We start from the raw sequence: 19,165 nt of genomic DNA, 5'->3' as shown, positions 1-19,165 counted from the left end.
AATAATATTATTTATTTCCATATGGCGGAAACACCCGATGTTGACGTCATGCTCGGCTATTCTCGACTTGGCAGAAAGCAACAAGAAACTAAAATGGCGACTCAAGACAGAAGTCCCTCGTTGTTTCTTGGACAGTCGTGGACTAGTTGGGCCGACAAAATGTCCATTACCGATGGAAATGGTAGCGTTATGATCTTATCTCATACTTCATATGTCAATCCCGTTGTTCAGTTTTGATTTCATGATAATTGCTGTGTTTTTTTGTTGCAATGTATGATTCGTGTTGCCTGGGTTGATTGATGAACACTACCGGAGTCGTGTTACCTTGATCTGTTGTTCCTATTTTGCAGAGGATGAGGAAGACGATACATCGGATGCAAAAGATGAAGGTGACAGCATGAAACTCAACAAGAAGGGTATGTGCAATTTTGTGGCGCTCTGATGTTCAGTTTGCATGTTTACACCCGGAACAATTATCTCATGTAACTCTCATGGTGCTTTGTACAAACGTGAAAGGTTAACAGTGACAACTTGAGGCTTTTATTTGGGTGTGTACTTTTAATGAGAATAGACAAAAGGAAATTTTCTGCTTGTATCTTTTTATGGTGCATTTGTTGAATGAGTGTTTGTTTTCAATGGAGCCACTAGGATGAAAGTACTGAAATGTGCTTCTGCTTTCAGTTTTGCAGCAGGTTGATTATTTAAGAACCAAGACTGCAAGAGCACTGACAATGTTTTCATTTTGCCCCTTCCCCTTTCCAGTATATGAATGAAATTGAAGCTCTGTATCAGTACTTGATATTACATCATATGCAATGACATTCAGTTTAACATCAGTTTTTGAGAATGTCCTGAACTGGCTGAAGTTGTAGACATCTGGTTGCGAATCTCATTGGCAGATCTGTAGCAAACATGCATGTTTCTTTTTTTTCTTTATTTATCAAATACTAAATTATTGCATGTCTTGTCTCTGAAAGAAAATGTTTTGCACAGTGTTTTACTTTTAATTACTGTGTTTTTGATTACATCTATAGGTGTAAGTTATAAAGTTGTACATTACTACATTGGGGTGTGCACGTTAAAGATCCCACGATTGACAAAAGGGTCTTTCCTGGCAAAATTGTATAGGCATAGATAAAAATGTCCACCAAAATACCCGTGTGACTTGGAATAATAGGCCGTGAAAAGTAGGATATGCGCCGAAATGGCTGCGATCTGCTGGCCGATGTGAATGCGTGATGTATTGTGTAAAAAATTCCATCTCACACGGCATAAATAAATCCCTGCGCCTTGAATATGTGCGCGATATAAATTGCATAAAATAAAAATAAAAATAAATAAATCCCTGCGCTTAGAACTGTACCCACGGAATATGCGCGATATAAGCTTCATATTGATTGATTGATTGATTGAAATATAAACATATTATGGATTTTTCTTCTTCTTCAGATATGGACCTTTTTGGGTTTTGTCCTTCAAGAGAGGACTTCACGCTGGCACTATGTGAAATCTGCAGCATGTTGGTGAAGCCTCAAGCCCTCAAGAGGCACATGGGTAAGATACATTATTTAATAGATGAAGTGTCTGGTTTGTGTGTGTTGCCTCTTCTAGTTATCTTGTGTATAAATTCTTCTTCAAAATGTTTAAGTTTGTCTGCCTATTCCACATATGACATGCAGCTTGTATCTCACATGTTCTGATGGCACTTTTGATTTTGTTGCAGAAATGCGCCATGGTCCAGTTGCTTCTATCACTGCAACTTTGGATGAGCAGGCAGCTACATCTAAAGCGCTGAATTCAGAACTTGCAAAGACACTGTCCATGCCAGTTGCTGGCTTTGGCAAGACATCAGCAACCACTAAACCACCAACCAAAGCAAGCTTGAAGCAAGTGCCGAGTTCTGTACGCAATCCAGGCAGTGCTGCAGGCTCATCTGCAGGTGGAAACTCTAAAACATTGCCATCGTCATCTCGGCAGTTTGCAAAAGCAAACACCAACCCTGTGGTTAAGATGGAACGCATTCCCAAGGAAGTTGCCTCTCTGAAGAAAGCGGCCACAGCACCTACGCCGGAAAGCAGTTCCCCTTTGAGAGATGTGATAGCTAACTCACCGATCCCAACGGTGACTGCAGCACTGGCGCTGGGCAGAAACATTGTGATCTCTACGGCTGACGGTGACAAGACTCTGACAAACGGCGCCCTGCTCAAAAAGGCGATGATAACCTCTACTCACCCGTGTCTGACCGCTCCCACCACCTGTCCTGTGACCATCACCTTGGCCACCTTGCCCCTCGCCTTGACCACAACGACTACCAGTGTGACTTACACGCGGCCCATGTCTGCCACCCTCCCCACCACCACCGCAACCACCACCTTCGCTTTGCTGAGCAAGAACAGCAAACCTGTGCGAACGGCATCTTTGAGCAGTGCCTTAGCCGCCACGTTGACAGCTGCGCACAACACTCTCAGGCCGAATCCTCAGCCCATAACCACGTCCAGCAAGAGCAAAAAGTCGCCAAAGGAGCGCAAGTTTTTGCCTTGTAAAGGTACCTACCTCAACAATGTTTTTTTTTAGTCTCTAGTAAAGTATTAGAGATTAAACTGCATCAGTTAAGCAACAGTATTGTTCCTAGACTCATAGGACAATAGGTCCGTAAGGTGGATTGCAAATAAGTCCAGCCTTTCTGGGTTTGTGTGCTAAGTAGGAAAATTGGTTGTGAGAAGACCCGCATGTCAAACCGACCAGGGGCCAACGCTGAAGTGACTCATTTGTTCGATCCTTTAAACTATGACTTATGTTAAAAAATGTATCGGGTATATATGTCAACTCATAATATTTATTTGTGGCATTGAAGTGCCTCATTGTTAGTCTACAGCCTTTCTGTAAATTGTTTTCATTCTTCTGTTGCAGATCGTGAGTTTGATGCTAACAAGCACTGCGGCGTTAAGTTGGACGAATCAGGAAAGCCCTGCACCAGATCTCTCACATGCAAGGTGCAGTAATATATATGCCTGTTGCCCAGATCACTTGAGAAAAGATATTAGGGGAGGGTTTGTGGGTTATCAGCTATGTTGGAAATCTGGTAACCTTCTCTTGAAAATGCAAGGTTTCTTCACTTCATTCCTAGTCTAGTCTCAGATAGATGGAGATTGGTAAATGGAGCTGTTGTAAGATTGATAAACTAAGCATTGCTGTATTTAAGATTGTAAGCTGGGCAATTTCTGGGTGAAAGAGTGGTAAAATACAGCCATTCCAGTATGTTAGATTGTTTGATTAGTATTCCTCCAAAGCAGGGTATGGCTGCCTAAATGGCGGGGTAAAAAATAGTCGTACACATAAAACCCACTCATGCAAAAACAAGAGTGAACTTTGGGAGTTTCAGCCCATGAACGAAGATGAAGAGGGTTGATTAGTAGACAGGAATAGTTGTTTGTAATTATAAACTTCTTACTAAAATCGAATGATATTTTCTTGATGTTATTGTATATTGGGTTTATTTGTTGTGTGCAGACTCATGCACTGGGATTACGTCGAGCTGTACCAGGGCGCAAGAAGTCATTCGACGATCTGCTGAGGGAGCACAAGGCAGCAAAGGAAGCGTTGTTGAAAGCCAAAGCTGAAGAACAGGCTGCCCATGCTGCTGGTGTTACCTTGGTGACCAATTCTGCTGCTATCGCGGCGCCACAGCTGGTGACAGCAGTGACATCACCGGCTGCCCTGGCGGCTGTGTCGGCCATAAAGCTGGGTCATCCTGACATGTCAGGGCATCGTGACATCAAGGTGGCTACCTCCACACTGCTGCCTCACCCTGGTCTGCACCGTGTAATAAAACCACAGCGACCTGCCGTCAACTCAGCTGTCTTTCAGAAGTGAGTGCCTACTTGCTTGTACGCCAGGGATGGTGTGCATTAGAAAATACCCAACTGGGAGGGAACTCAGCGCTGGGTCAGATTGGTTGATATTGAGATTTGTTTGAGATTTTTGCCAATCCGACCCATTTGGGCAGTTTTTCATGCACACCACCCCCCCGGGAAAAACACGTTTTGAAATCCAAAACTGATGTGGGTTGTGCAACTTTCCGAAAGTGTCAAGCACTTAGTAGTCTCCAGAGGAAAATTAATCATAAACAGAACTTGCTGGTCATGTCTGAAATAAAGAATAAAATGTTGGATGAATGTGTAACTTGGTTCGTAAGGTAAGTGATCCATTTGCAGATTGTCACCAGCTTTTTTCTAATGATCACAATGGTAGGGATGGGTACAGTAGAATCACCTTCAGAAGTCTTCAGGACTTATATTGAATTCTTCCTGATACGTCTTTATGGTAAGCAGGATCATGGAGAAGTACTTTGGAGAAATGTCATGCATCTTAGCAGAACTACTCTTAAACAAGAAAGAAAAAACACAAACTCACTTACAGTATACAAACTTTTTCTGCACTTTTCCAACAGGTTTGTTCCAGGTGGCTCATTCCCTCCAAGCTTGACAATCAAAGAAGAACCATCACCCATCGTGGAATCACTCAGTCACTCATCGCAGCCCATCGAGAAAGACGCAGAGGCCTTGCAGGACAAGCCAGATGTCACGTACCTCAGTCACCAACCTCGCCCCGCTGCTGTACGTCATTTTTAAGGGTTGCAAGGCTGAAAGTTCCCTTCTGGAATTTGAAAATAGTTTCCAGATAACTTTCCAGATTTTGAGAGAAATTTTTGTATCGGGGGGGGGGGGGGGGCTTTTGAAATGTGCGCTGTGTAGATGTATTGTTTTGCATATCTTTGCATGCAGTGCCAACAATTGTGTCAAAAATGACTGAAATGCTCCAATTTTCCTGGACCCCACCGGGGACTTTGCTGGAATCCCCGGGTTTTTTTAACATGATTTTCTATTTCATTATTTTGCATCCCTAGACCGATTTTTTTAACTATATTTTATTTATCTAGTGCAGAGCCTGGTAGCAAGAACTTAACATTGAGGCATCTATTTTAAGTTACACTTACAAACACATACATACATTTATTTCCATCCTTTCGTCAGTACAGTATGATGATAATTTCTCCCTGGCTGCCAATATTCCTCCCTTGTGCTGGGATCTCTATTGGCAGTTTAGAACTTTTGGCTGGAGGGAATAGGTTAGAAAAGTTTGAAGAAACAGACACCCACAAATTTCTTTCTCTGGCGCTCGATTCTGTTGGCATGAATAAACGCACTTGTCAAGGATAACCGAGAAAGGAAAATTTGACCACACAATGTTTTTGAAATGAGAATGGTATTTTTGTTTCAGGTTTGTAACTTTGGTGCTCGGATGGCTGGGGGAGGATGTGCATTGTTTTCCCGGAAGACAGATCTTGTTCGTGCAGCGTTTCTCAGTGCCTTGGAGAGACAGCTCAACCCACCACCACATAAGTAAGTAAGAAGATACAGCAGAAAAAAGGTTTTGAGTAAGGGGATATTCACTGAAAAGTTACGGGACTGTCTAGATGTATGTAAATTACATGAAAACAAAGATTCGTCAGATGTACCTTCCTTTTCTGAATCCAAAAAGTAAAAGCAGAACACCATGCACTCACATTTATTACAAACATTGCATGTGAGTGAGCGCTGTTTTGCTGCAATGCATGTTCTTTATGGCCTGTATATCTCAGGACATTGTTGTTGTTTGTTTGTGTTGCTGTTTTTACTGTTTCTGTGGGGTTGTATCTTCATCAATAATTGGTTTTCCTTTTCACCAGAAAACTCTGCGTGGAGTCCAAACTGCCCAAGGAACCACAGATGTTGAGCAACTCCAAAGACCCATACGAGTTCAACACAGTGGATTCTGGTCTGGCCCACCAGAGACCTACCGTCAGCTTCACCATTGGAGGGCCTGTCAATGCTAATTCGGGTCTGCTGGGCAAACCTCTCCTCAAGCACAAAACAAAGTCTCTATCTTCCCATTCACTCAATGTCTCTGGTCTGGCCATGTCGTCCGGAGTCTCAGCCACAGCCACACCCACCACCATAGCTATCCCTACCCTTGCTGCTGCGCTGCTCAAACCTACCAAAGGTCACGAGACGTTAACTGGGAACGGCAACACAGGGTTACAGAGGGGCACTCTGACTCTGTCTCAGGCCGTCAGCAGCCAAAATCTCAAGCGCAAGCGCAGCGGCAGCACTCAGGTGATGAGCGGCATAGCTCACAGTGTACCTACCAGCACCCTGCAGTTTCAGGGGGGAGTTGGGTTGACAGTGACAACGGCTCAAGCTTTGGGCCTGGCGGATGGGGGACGGACTTCCCAGCAGCAGCAGTCCGCCGTGTTGACCCCAGCGTCCGGCGTGAACAGTCAGTCCGCCACCACCCCCCTCACAGCCATCACCATCCCTAGCGTCAACCTGGCCAATGCTGCCACCCTGGGTCTGAGCGCCACTCTGCCCAACAGCAAGCAGCAGGGACAGAAGGGCAACATCATCAAAGACTTCAACTTTGTGCTGACGGGCATCGACCCGCTGGTCAACGGGCAGTATTTGAACATCACCGGTGCGCAGCTGGCAGAGCTGGCTGCAGCGCAGGCCATGAACGCCACGGTGGAAGACAAGAACATCAAGCGCGGCCAACTGGCCAAAACCAAGCACGGGGCGCACAAAATCTCGGGCACTCTGGAGACGTTACGCGCTCTTCAGGGCAACAGTGTGTTGACTGCTGTACCTCAAAACGCTGTGCTGGTCGACGGGAGCTTGCAAGGGGCGGTGCTGGCGCCTGTGTCCTCGCTGAGCGGAGGTGGGGGTGGTGGGGGGAACTCCACCTACGTGGCCCTGACCAGTAATGCCCTCACGTCCAACCAGTCGTCGACTTCTGTCTCGGTCGCCCCTAATACCATCTTCAGAACTGTCAGTGTGAGTACATGTAAAGTCTTGTGTGCGCTTGGGTATGCACAGGACAAAATGTTTTTAAAAATGTTACTACATACCATCCAGTAAAAAACAAAATGTTCCCTTCTGATAGATGTTACATTTCTCCAAATTCATCTTGTGCGTCATCCATAGTCGGTACTTATTGTCAGTTTTAGATACCTACCAAAACTGAGCATCATTTTCTACAAACAGGATTAGGTTTAAAACCTTCATAGTACTTAGTTACCTGAGGTTAATGGTGTAACACACTGCAGAAAATCAGGATATTCAAACCACATCCAACTGAGCTAATGTCTTACAAAGTTCAAGGATTTATTAGAAGAAATAGATTCATAAAAAAAACCAATACCCAGTGATCGTTATTCAGTTTTACTTTTAACGCATTAGTCTAACTAGGTTTTCAAAAAGCACTCAAGGATTTGTAGTTTGATTACAAATGAAATGTGAGTGAATATTTCATGATGTTTTCACCGATTTCAGGAGTCTGGAACTCCTCAGCAGGTGACACTGTCCTCAGCCTCCTTCACCAATGGCATCATTTCATCATCAGGTATGTAAATACAGTGGAACCCCCCTTAGGGACCTTCAAAAATATGAGAAAATCAGGGCTTACAAAGGAGGGATTCTTAAAATGGAGGTTAATTTACAGGGTTTAACCCTGCTCAAAGCGCTGTACAATCATTGTGGGGGAAAAAACCCATAAAATTATTTACAGTGCAATCACACACATATCAATGTTTCAATGCTATAAAACAGGCTACGCTGTATCTATGATATCTCCCTTAAAACAACATGCGCGCACACACACACAAACACAGAAAATACTGTCATGCGATAGTAATGTAAATTCTGTGCTGTCTTAAGGCGACAAGCTCCACGTCGCCGCCGCCGGCCACCACCACCACCACCAACAGCAACATCACCACCACCACCGCATTGCCAACCATGTCCAGGGGCGGGCCGGCACCGTCCCCACCGCTAAAACCCTACAGGCCTCGGGTTTGCTCCAGGGCCAGGGTGCTCAGATCTGTCCCAGCCCTAGCCTGGCCCAGCTGGCTCATTTTAAGCCCGGGACCTTCAACATCACCAAGGGCGGCAAAATCACCATGCAGCCCGTCTCGGTCACCATTCCCTTGGTGAGCCAAATGGGCCTGGGAACCCTGGCTCCCTCCCAGCAGCAGAATCCACACAGCCACGCCCAGCCCACGCTGCTAGTCACCTCCACTGCCAATGATGTCAGGGCTGCCAGTGGACCCCCCGGGACGGGCAAAACGGAAATTCACCTCCAGCCTCAGATCTCCAGCACCTCATCGGGAGTGATTTCCTAGCACCAGTTATTAAGAGAGCAAAGGCCAGAATGTATTGAGATGCAAAAAAACAGACTTGTGAATAATCAAACTGGTTGTTATCAGTGTTTAATTCAGATTCTGGTTTCTGAAAATCAGATTCTGCTTTCTTTGAATCTACTTCAGAATCTGGTTATTTGAATCCAATTTACAATCTGGTTTCGCTGAAAACCACTTCAGAATCTGGCTTCGGGGAATCAGTTTCAGAATCTGGTTTCTAGTAATCGGTTTCAGAATGTGATTTCTGGATATTAACTTGAGAATCTACTTTCTTGGAACTGACTTTTTTTCACTTCTACTCAACTTCAGGTTCTTGATTCTTGTGTGTGACTTTGCTTTGCTTTGCTTTGACTTTATTCCATGGTTCTCCTTTGTAAATCTCAACTGCTATTTATCCTGAATCCTGGCAGCTATTAATGGCAACCTCCAAGTCGTGTCTGTCTCTGGGCCAGATAGACTTTCCCTCTGTGACCAAGAACACAGACTATTTTTGATTCAAGGAACGCATACTTCTTTTGTTGAAGCGTCCGACTCGGGCCTTTTTTTTCCCTGTTTCTTTTTTTTCTTCATTTTTTCATCAGACCTATGGAGTATTACTGTTTCAAAAGTGGTGCGCTATGCTAATGCTAGTGATCAAATTTTCAAGCCAAAGCAACCTTGTGAGAGACAGTGACTCTTGTGTTACTTCATGTGCCTGTGATTTTGGTTGTGCTGGTTGGATCCAGGTTTGAGACGATCAGAGCCAGCTGTGACTGATTGTTGACAATATTTTCATCCGAGTGAGACCTAGCCGAGGAGTGATTTGCTAGCAAGCTATCCCTCTGTTGTTTGATTGAACAGAGCTCACTGCCTCGTGGCTAGTCAAAGAGTTGTGTGCTGCAAGTCATTTGCAGTGCTGAGTGCGATGCTGGAATCATGGACGCAACGCGACGCTTACCACACTTATCATGGTTGTAATTTGTTCTGTGGACTCTGATGACATTCAGAATAATGCACAAATTAGTCGCCTTTTTTCTGTTTTCTTGTCTTGTTGAAATATTGACAGTGAGTGACATAACATTAGCGATAGTGAATCAACTGCAGAATAGGAAAAGGACCTGCCCTGACTTTGTGATACTAGTCTGTGAGTGTGTATGAATGCTTTGAGCGTTAGGGCGAGATTGTACATATTATAAACTAGTAAGACTGTGTCATTAATTTATCTGATTTTTATGCTAACTTACACATGTTTTGCATGCTTGATGTATGCATCAGAAATGCACTGACCCACATCGAAAACCTTATTCATCCATGTCTCCATCTGTGTTAGAATCTGTTTGAATTATATTTTAAAGAGAAAGTTGAATTCAACATTTGATAGTAACTAAGTATTCATTTATGTGAGGGGTTCGGGATCTGCAAGGGGAAGAAAGATACGCTCAAGGTAACAACGTATATGGTGAACATTATTATCTGCTGTTCTTCTTGTCTTGTATGGACATGAAAAGAGAAATTGATGTTGTGGTGGGTTACTCTGTTTTGTGGTACCTTCTGATTGTTCTTGACACCACTGCTTAAGTTTCAGGTATGAAAGACCTGCAGATTGATGCTGGTCACACAAGGTGTAAAACTTTTAAGCAATGCATACATTGGATTAACTAAGTTCCGTTTAAAGTATGCTTTCTGTTGTACACTTCAACTGTAATTATTTTTCTCTTTACTTTTTTTTATTTTTACATTTAGTCAAGTTTTGACTAAATGTTTTAACATAGACGGGGGAATCGAGACGAGGGTGTGGTGTATGTGCGTGTGTGTGTCTGTGTGTATGTGTAGGATGAATCAAAGAAAACTACTGGATTGATCTTCATGAAACTTTACATGAGAGTTCCTGACTATCCCCCCGCGGGTTAGGGGGAAGAATTTACTCGATGCTCCCCAGCATGTCGTAAGAGGCGACTAACGGATTCTGTTTCTCCTTGTACCCTTGTTAAGTGTTTCTTGTATAGAATATAGTCAATTTTTGTAAAGATTTTAGTCAAGCAGTATGTAAGAAATGTTAAGTCCTTTGTACTGGAAACTTGCATTCTCCCAGTAAGGTAATATATTGTACTACGTTGCAAGCCCCTGGAGCAAATTTTTGATTAGTGCTTTTGTGAACAAGAAACAATTGACAAGTGGCTCTATCCCATCTCACCCCTTTCCCCGTCGCGATATAACCTTCGTGGTTGAAAACGACGTTAAACACCAAATAAAGAAAGAAAGAAAGTTCCTGAGTATGATATCGCCGCACGTTTTTTTCATTTTTTGGATAAATGTCTTTGATGACGTCATATCCGGCTTTTTGTGAAAGTTGAGGCAGCACTGTCACGCCCTCATTTTTTAACCAAATTCTTTGAAATTTTGGTCAAGCAATCTTCGACGAAGTCCGGACTATGGGATTGCATTTCAGCTCGGAAGCTTAAAAATTAGTTAATTAGTTTGCTCATTAAAGTTGTCATTAAAATCGAATTTTCAGAAGCAGATTAAAAAGTTATTGCATTGTATTTCTCATCTTCTCCTGAATTCAAAAATATATAGATATGTCATGTTTTCTCTAAAAATTTGCTCAGAATGAAAGAAAATAGGTTCAGTAAGTACTTCGCGGAGGCGAGCGTGACCCGTCTCGGTCTTCGGTGTGGTTAGCCGAGACTATCTGAATGTAGTCTCGGCGATGACTAGTTTGTGGTGTTGATCTTGACTAAATGTTTTTATATCGCTTCACGCGACTTGTTTTATTTGAAAACGACGTTAAACACCAAAGAAAGAAAGAAAGACTTGTTTTATTTTGGGGTGGAGGGGTGTGAGGGGGAGGGGGGATGGAAAAGGGAGGGAGGGAGTTAGTGTTAAATGAAATGAAGGGAATTGAAAGTGCCATCAACCTCACTGCCACTATGCTTCAAAGTCATGAGGAGATAAAGACTGCAAATGAATGTAAGTGTTCCTTGAATCTCTGTTTGAGTGGAGTTAGTTATTGATTTTACACTTTATGATATGAGGGCTGACCTAAAAGTTACAAGCATTTGTCATTGATGTAGGAGTCGGTACTGATCAAGAAAAAAGATCCTTCTTGTCTGTGACATGTTGACAACTATCTTTCATAATGTTGGTTTCAGATTTGGGGGACATCTTTAACTTAAATATATTATACAGTGACACTGATAAAAGGTTTACTGAAATTTGATCAAGCAACAAATATCCAGACTGAAAAAAGTGAAATGGATGTGAAAAAGGACTTACATTTTTTTTTAATATCTTTTGCAAACACAGAGCACACCATGAAAGTGATAACTAAATGCACAAATAGCTGTTCAGCGAAACTTATGTCACATTTGACGCAGTTTCAAGGAGATGAATCTGGGGGTACCCCTCTGCAGAAAATACTCAACAAGTTACTCTTTTTGTGCTATTTTGAATCTTCACAAGTAGTTTAAACAAGTGTTGAGAATACCAGCAACTGAGCAAAATAGCAGATTCACCAGAATGAAAAAAAAACCTGCTAAATTCGATTGGTGACACTGATATGAAATTGTCACCTTTTGTTATTGTCTCATAAGTAATAAGGGGGTTGTTGCTCTGTTGTGCTAAGCATCTCAAACTTGCGCTGAGCACTGAAGTTACAGCAGTCACAATGTCATATTTTCTACAACAGATCTCAGTATTAATTTCTGCTGTTTTATCTCAAAGATGCACAACTCCAGATACAAAACTGTTAGAAACTGTGGACGACCTGCACAGAACTTGCCAGTTCATAACATCAGCAGGCCAAAGACTATGAGTGACACAACCGTCGAACGCTGAAGAAGAAGAAGAAGAAGATCTCAAAGATAAATCAAATGCTAAGTTTGACAGTGACAGTAGCTCTTATTATAAATAATCACTTCAAACGTTTTTCAAAAATTAGTTCAAGAGCTTTGTTCACTTTCAGCATAAACTTTAACCTAGAAGAAAGAAAAAAAGCTAAAAGGGTGAGCCTTAATTGTTTTGTTCTTTAGGAGTTGATCGGAAGTGGATAATTTTAACTTGTAGTACTAGGAGGCTTAAGAGTTGGTTACTGGACCAGAGGTATGTTTTTCTCACCATACATTTACATCATACACTTACTACTGTTGGAAATTCCTTACTACCTTTTGAAATCCCTTACTACTCTTTGAAATTCCTAACTACTCTTTGAACATGTATAAGTATATACTGTATGCTTATGGTACTACATGTATTTTTTGTTTTCAAAGTTAGCTTTTGTGAACCCCCCGCGGGTTAGGGGGAAGAATTTACCCGATGCTCCCCAGCATGTCGTAAGAGGCGACTAACGGATTCTGTTTCTCTTTTTACCCTTGTTAAGTGTTTCTTGTATAGAATATAGTCAATTTTTGTAACGATTTTAGTCAAGCAGTATGTAAGAAATGTTAAGTCCTTTGTACTGGAAACTTGCATTCTCCCAGTAAGGTAATACATTGTACTACGTTGCAAGCCCCTGGAGCAAATTTTTGATTAGTGCTTTTGTGAACAAGAAACAATTGACAAGTGGCTCTATCCCATCTCCCCCCTTTCCCCGTCGTGATACAACGTTCGTGGTTGAAAACGACAAACACCAAATAAAGAAAAGAAAGCTTTTGTGAGAGAAAAAAAATAAGCAGGTATGCATGAAATCAATCAAGAAATAATAGGCAGGGTTTGCTTCAGCAATCAGGTCAGAATGCTGTATTTGCTTCCACCAAATTATTTAATGGAAAAGCTTGTACATCTTAAGTGCTTTGATTCTTTTGGTTGTATCAGAACCTTGCAAGTTATTTTAAATGGTTTCCTTACAAAGCGAAAAGCAAGAGCTGTTACATGATGGGCTGTAAATGTAAATTTGTGCAAGTGTTCAGAACCAGTTTTGAGTCTAAACACACACCCCCCCCCCTCCCCCCCCCCCCCCCCCCCCCCCAAAAGAGGACAGTCAATCAATCAATATGAGGCTTATATCGCGCGTATTCCGTGGGTACAGTTCTAAGCGCAGGGATTTTTTTATTTTTTTATTTTTTTAAACAAAATTTTTTATGCAATTTATATCGCGCACATATTCAAGGCGCAGGGATTTATTTATGCCGTGTGAGATGGAATTTTTATTACACAATACATCACGCATTCACATCGGCCAGCAGATCGCAGCCATTACGGCGCATATCCTACTTTTTACGGCCTATTATTCCAAGTCACACGGGTAGTTTGTAGCATACAGACTTACTACTGTTGGAAATTCCTTACTACTGTTGGAAATTCCTTACTACTAATGGAAATTCCTTACTACTTTTAGAAATTTCTTACTACTCTTTGAAATTCCTAACTACTCTTTGAAATTCCTTACTATTGGTTGAAATTCCTTATTTCTCAGTCCTGGAGCAATTTTTTGATTAGTGCTTTTGTGAACAAGAAACAATTAACAAGTGGCTCTATCCCATCTCCCCGCTTCCCTCCGTCGCGATATAACCTTGAACGGTTGAAAACGACGTTAAACACCAAATAAAGAAAGAAAGTTATTTCTCAGTGACAACAGCTGCAAATTAACATTATTACTAATAATAATGAGTTTGTGTCAAATAGCCTATGCATGTTATTATGTGTGTATCCTATGCCGTCTTTTGAGTTATTGAACCAGTAGATCATGATAAAGATATATATGTGTACAGCCGTTTTCTTTGAAGATCATACCTCATGTCAATTTCATAATGAGCTTTATGCTATTTCTCTGTTTTTTTGTCCTGTCGTTGAAGCTTTACCTCTCGGTCTGAATAGTTCTGTTGTGTCATGTTCTTACTCAGTGGTATTTGCATGTTTTAAACCACTTGAATTAAATTATTATTTGCTGATCCTCTCAAGTGAATTTAGTGATGATTTGTGTTTTGCTCAAAGTGTACACTGCGACTTATTTATTCTCCAATTTTTTTTTTTACGAAAGCACGCACTGTAATATGATGAAGGATAAGATGGGGTGGAAGAGTGAAGGGGGTATTGCTGTTCTCTGACATAAGTGAAGTTCCCTTTCTGGTTTCTCCTGACCCCTCTTTGATTTCCTAACTACCCAGTTTAAGCTGTAGTAACACATTTTTACTGTTGAGATTTTTTTGTTTGGCATCATAGAGTTACATCAAAAGAAAGGAAACACTCATAGAATCTAGGAAGACAATATTTTTCACGTTAAATGTTTCATACTTCGGAATGTGACTAATGGGATCATTGCATTTATAGCTAAACAGAATTATCAGTTAATAAGGGGGGGGGGGGGGGGGGGGGGCTGTAAGGGGCAGAGGAGGTCAGACCATAGCTGTCAAAGGAATGAAAGGTGTATGTGTGCCTTTTTCAGAGGTGGGTGGGCTGTACAATGGCTCTCTGTAAACCCATCATAGGACAAATGTGTCACAGGAAAAACTTCAGCAAGGGAGGGGAAGGGAGTAAAGACTGTTAGTGTTTAGTGAATGGTACCAAAGAAGTCTTGAAATTCAGGAAGTATATTTTGTTCAGTTTCATGCCATTAGTACATGTAGAAGCTTTTGATTCCTGAAACAACATTTCTTTCTATCTTATCAAAGACCTTAAGGGTTGTTATCGTTATGAAAGTGTAATTTTGATCCTTACAATCATTTTATTTAGTAGGTGTGTTTGGACTGGATGTTCATATGCTGTGTACCTTGGTCAATTTATTATCCTTAGAAGGAGAAACAGCACCTTTGGCTGAGCTGGGGGGGGGGGGGGGGGGGTTCTGTTTCTGTCTATTTCAGTGAAATTTTTTGGTTATCTTTGCAAGCTGCGTTGATTGATCAAACCATCAAGCACAATTAGTTTTTGACAGGCAGCTGAAACTAAACTCAGAGGCAAAAGAAACGCAAATGCTGCAGTGAAGATGGCTTACCCATGAATTTTAATGTCGAATTAATTATTTCGGGTTAACAATAACAAGGAAACGAATTGACCGATACAAAAACCATACGGAAAGGTGTATTGGGATGAGAGCATGACGTGCCATGTTCCACTGAACACTGTTTGAAGACTGTTGAAAGTCAAAAGCGTGTTGCTCCTCCCTGGGCGTTGATGACTGTGGCGCACCTCCGGTACATGGAGAGGACGAGGTGATTAATTTGCTGCTGAGGGACCTGAGCCCACACCTGGGTCACGGCAGCACGCAGTTCTGCTGCTGTGCGGGGTCTCCGGGCAAGGGCATTAATCCTTCTTTGCATGATGTCCCAAAAGTGTTCGATTGGGTTGAGATGCGGAGATCGAGCAGGATGAGGCAGAATGTTCACGCTGTTGTGACGCAACCTGTCCTGGGTAGCACGTGCAGTATAGGGACGGGCATTGTCTTGCTGGAACAGGCAGTTCTGGTACCTCTGGACAAATGGAACCACATAGGGACGCAGGACTTGATTGATGTAGCGGTCTGCATTGACACCATTCCCACGACCTTGGCCGACGTTCTGAAAGACGACAGGTCCCACTCGCTAATTGACACCAATGGCGCCCCATATCATGACGCTGGCACCTCCCCATCGATCATGCTGCAGGATGTTATTGTTAGCAAACCGCTGTCCAGGTCTTCGCCAGATCCGGACACGCCCATCGCCAGGTTCCAGGCAAAAGCGCTTCTCGTCCGAAAAAAGAACCCTCCGCCAGTCCCGATGGCGCCAGTGGGCATGCTGCTGGGCCCAGGCTAGACGATCCAGGCGATGCTGAGCTGTCAAGACAGGACGTCGAGCAGGACGCCGATTTACCAGGTTCTGCCCACCAAGGCGTCGGCGTAGAGTTCTGGCACTGACGGGTTGTCCATGCACCCCAAATGTGTTACGGGCTGTGTTGGCGGCAGTTTCGAATGCATCTCGCTGGTGTTGATGGACAAGATGGCGATCTTGTCGGGCTGTTGTTACCCGGGGTCTGCCACGTCCTGGTAAGTCTCCGGGACTGTAATTGGCATGAAAACGTTGCTGCAGGCGATAAACCGTGGTGACATTTACTCCAAATGCCATAGCAACTTGCTGAACTGATTGTCTGGCATCAAGTCTCCCGATCGCCTGTTGGCGCTGATCTGGTGATAGTCTCGGCATCGCGCCTGTGTCGCAGAAATGAATGTTCTAACAGTTTTGTGAGTATGGTACAGCTTGCCTGAACACTCTGAACACGAAAAGCTGCTTTTCCACATTGTGCATGTGCTGAAAGTGGTCCCCATGACGGTTTGGGATCCCCGTCAACAAGACCTCACGTGTGACCCAGATAACGGCAAACACGGTTCTGACAAGATAAGACCGCTAAAACAACACGTGCAGAACATGCTAGTATCATTATTTTCTTTTTATTTCAAGTCCATAAAGGTTTAATTAACGCATCCTTTATTGGCGTTTCTTTTGCCTCCGAGTATATGTTAGATGCAAGTCCTACTGGCATAAGGATTCACAATATTACCTGTGTACCTGCATAATTTCTATTGAAATAGCTCAGATATTTATTTTGTTCAATTGAAAAAGTGGGTTTGGAATTACAGTGATCATTAACAGCTCTCATGCATCAATTGTACATTTTGGTGTTTTTCTTAACATTGTGTCACTCGGTGTGATTTGGTTTTTCTGTATCTCTTTGTCAGCCTATGAACTAATTTTCTTTATAAAGTCGTCTGTTGTTGTAGACATCTTCATATTATGATCTGTGTGACTCTTGCCACGTAAGTTTGTTGTGCATCTTGTTGGCAGTGTCTGCTTTACCTTGCATTGTTACTAGGTGTGGTCAACATATTATTTTTTGTGATGTTCTTCTCCACATGAAATCAAAACACTGTAAACGCAAGGGCTGAAGTATTGTGTGATACCAAAAGAGAGGAACGTTATCTGTACAAAATCAAAGATGTGAAATTCTGTAAGAGATGAGCATGTGGTAGCGCTAATTTATTCTTTGTCGTTAGCTAAACTTGTTTGCTGCTTCTTGTTACATGTTGAGGCATGTTCAGTAGCGGGCAACATGTACATAACACTTAACAGTCAGAGGCAGTATAAAAGGAAGGAGAAAGGGTGATCAGGTACTTGGGAGTAAGTGTGTTTGTCTGTGTGTGTATCTGCAGGTGTCTGCATGCTTGAGTGTATGTGTGTGCGCATACGTGTGAATGAGAGAGAGAAAAAATGCATAGAAATTTGCGAAACAAGAGTGAAAATAAATCTGTTGAGAAAAAAAAAGAAAACCTGGTGTACCATTAAAATTGGTAATGTATGCGTTTCTGAGTAAGGAATTGATTTTGTGATAACTAAAGTGTAGCATATTGTGTCCGCAACTGCCTGCGCCTGCAAGCGCATACGCACACACACACATACAATCATGTGCAGACCCAGAGACGGAAGCCATGTCCCACCCCTGTGTCACCACAATGGCATGTAAAAGACCTTGGTCATTCTGCCATAAGTGCAGGTGGCTAAATACACCCAAACACACAGACACCTGGGTAGCGCGACTCCGTTGCTGCTAGCTTTCCACTGGGAGGAAGCGACCCGATTTTCCCAGCGATGGGACAATAAAGTAATGAAAATGTACAATAATTCACAAGCCCCTTAAACAGAACAAGTAACTTCTTCAACTGTAAGTTGTAACTGCTCTTTGCATGTAGTGACCACGAACATTAATTTTAAACTCATCTCAGGCTTTGAAAAGAGCGGCTCACCCATATCAAATTCTGGTCAAAGCATATGTACTTCATGATGAAACCATTTCAATGTACAACAGCAATGGTTGCCAACTCGTCAGGGATGTATGTTGTAGATGATGCTGTACATAAAATGTGAGTGTGTGTGTGTGTCAAGACAAAATACAGTGGTGTCTGACAGAAAATAATCATAATTTATTTATGAAACAGTGTTTTTTGTCCTTATTATCATGAATATATATGCATGGACTACAGAGGGGGAAGTGCAAGACTCGTCACAATGATGTTCATTGTGAATCCAGTCCTCCTTTTCTCAAATGATTAAGTTTGTTAAGGATGGTTTTTTGCTTTGTACACTAGTTCTGATATGACATAACTATATTTACGAGTACATTATGAGTGTATAACATGCGCTATGATTGACTTTTGACTCGGAATAAAAGACTAGAAATAATTGGATCTACTGTGAGAGCTTGTGGTGTGTATATGCATGTTCGCTGTGTGTGTGCGTGTGCATGTATAAAGTTACAGTAGTACTTGTGATGTGAGACCCCTCTGATGAGAGGACACCTCTTAATAAAGAACACCTGCAGTCCCTTTGCATGGGTGCAACTCTGCCGGCTACACGCCGGCAGCCGGTTTTTTTGTTTCATCGGCTGCCGGCAGTGCCGGTTTTTGAAAAGTTGACTAGTAAGAGAGCACAAATTTTAGGATGAATAGTATGGTTTACTTTGTATGTTTTTGTTCCAGGAGAGGGTTTTTTTTGGCATTTTAAATACTAAAAAAGCTTCAGCTTCTGGGGGGATTCGCCCCCCAGACCCCCCCAACGGGGCGCGGCCCCTGGACCCCAACTTCTGCAGGTTTTTGGAATTTTCCAGGTTGCACCCATGCCTTTGTCTATTATATTAACCAACATTTACCTTGCATTACAGACCAACTGCAATGCAGGGGCACTTGTGGTCCCAATGGTTCTCCTTATTGCGAGAATCACTGTGTGCACATCAGTTAAGGGAGGGTTGATTTGTGGGTTGTGAAGGCCATCATAGTTTGGAATGTGTTGCATTCAGTATTGTCAACAGAACCGGGACTTCTCATGGCTTTCAACACAACAGTGACAGTGCAAGCTCAAAGAGCTAATTTACGTGTGAAGAAAAGACAGATTTTATCATTACAAACAATATCATTTTGATTTTCCTTTTGTGGATCCATTCATCTTTCTACCAACAGTATTTATCTCTTGTACATATATTGTCTTGCTCATT

At 42.4% G+C, this 19,165-nt stretch overlaps 1 protein-coding gene across 1 annotated transcript; it reads left to right on the top strand.

Annotated features, from left to right (window-relative positions):
- The first annotated feature begins 93 nt into the window (after positions 1 to 93).
- On the top strand, positions 94 to 11,045 carry LOC138964308 (ataxin-7-like protein 1). The gene is made up of 11 exons (XM_070336222.1): positions 94 to 181; positions 351 to 416; positions 1,450 to 1,554; positions 1,724 to 2,545; positions 2,911 to 2,993; positions 3,511 to 3,869; positions 4,451 to 4,616; positions 5,281 to 5,402; positions 5,729 to 6,869; positions 7,368 to 7,437; positions 7,752 to 11,045. Exons 1-11 carry the CDS (start codon positions 94 to 96, stop codon positions 8,213 to 8,215), a joined length of 3,486 nt encoding a protein of 1,161 aa, XP_070192323.1. The 3' UTR covers positions 8,216 to 11,045.
- Positions 11,046 to 19,165: the final 8,120 nt, after the last annotated feature.

This window comes from Littorina saxatilis, linkage group LG4, assembly GCF_037325665.1.
Source record: "Littorina saxatilis isolate snail1 linkage group LG4, US_GU_Lsax_2.0, whole genome shotgun sequence".
Taxonomy (NCBI): Eukaryota; Metazoa; Mollusca; class Gastropoda; order Littorinimorpha; family Littorinidae; genus Littorina; species Littorina saxatilis.
The sequence above is the reverse complement of the archived record's forward strand: the minus strand, read 5'-3'. Positions and strand labels throughout refer to the sequence as shown.

Coding starts and splice junctions, on each gene's coding strand:
- LOC138964308 (XM_070336222.1), top strand. CDS start 94: ATGGCGACTCAAGACAGAAGTCCCTCGTTGTTTCTTGGACAGTCGTGG. Junction 182..350: donor GTCCATTACCGATGGAAATG/GTAGCGTTATGA, acceptor CCTATTTTGCAG/AGGATGAGGAAGACGATACA. Junction 3,870..4,450: donor AACTCAGCTGTCTTTCAGAA/GTGAGTGCCTAC, acceptor CTTTTCCAACAG/GTTTGTTCCAGGTGGCTCAT.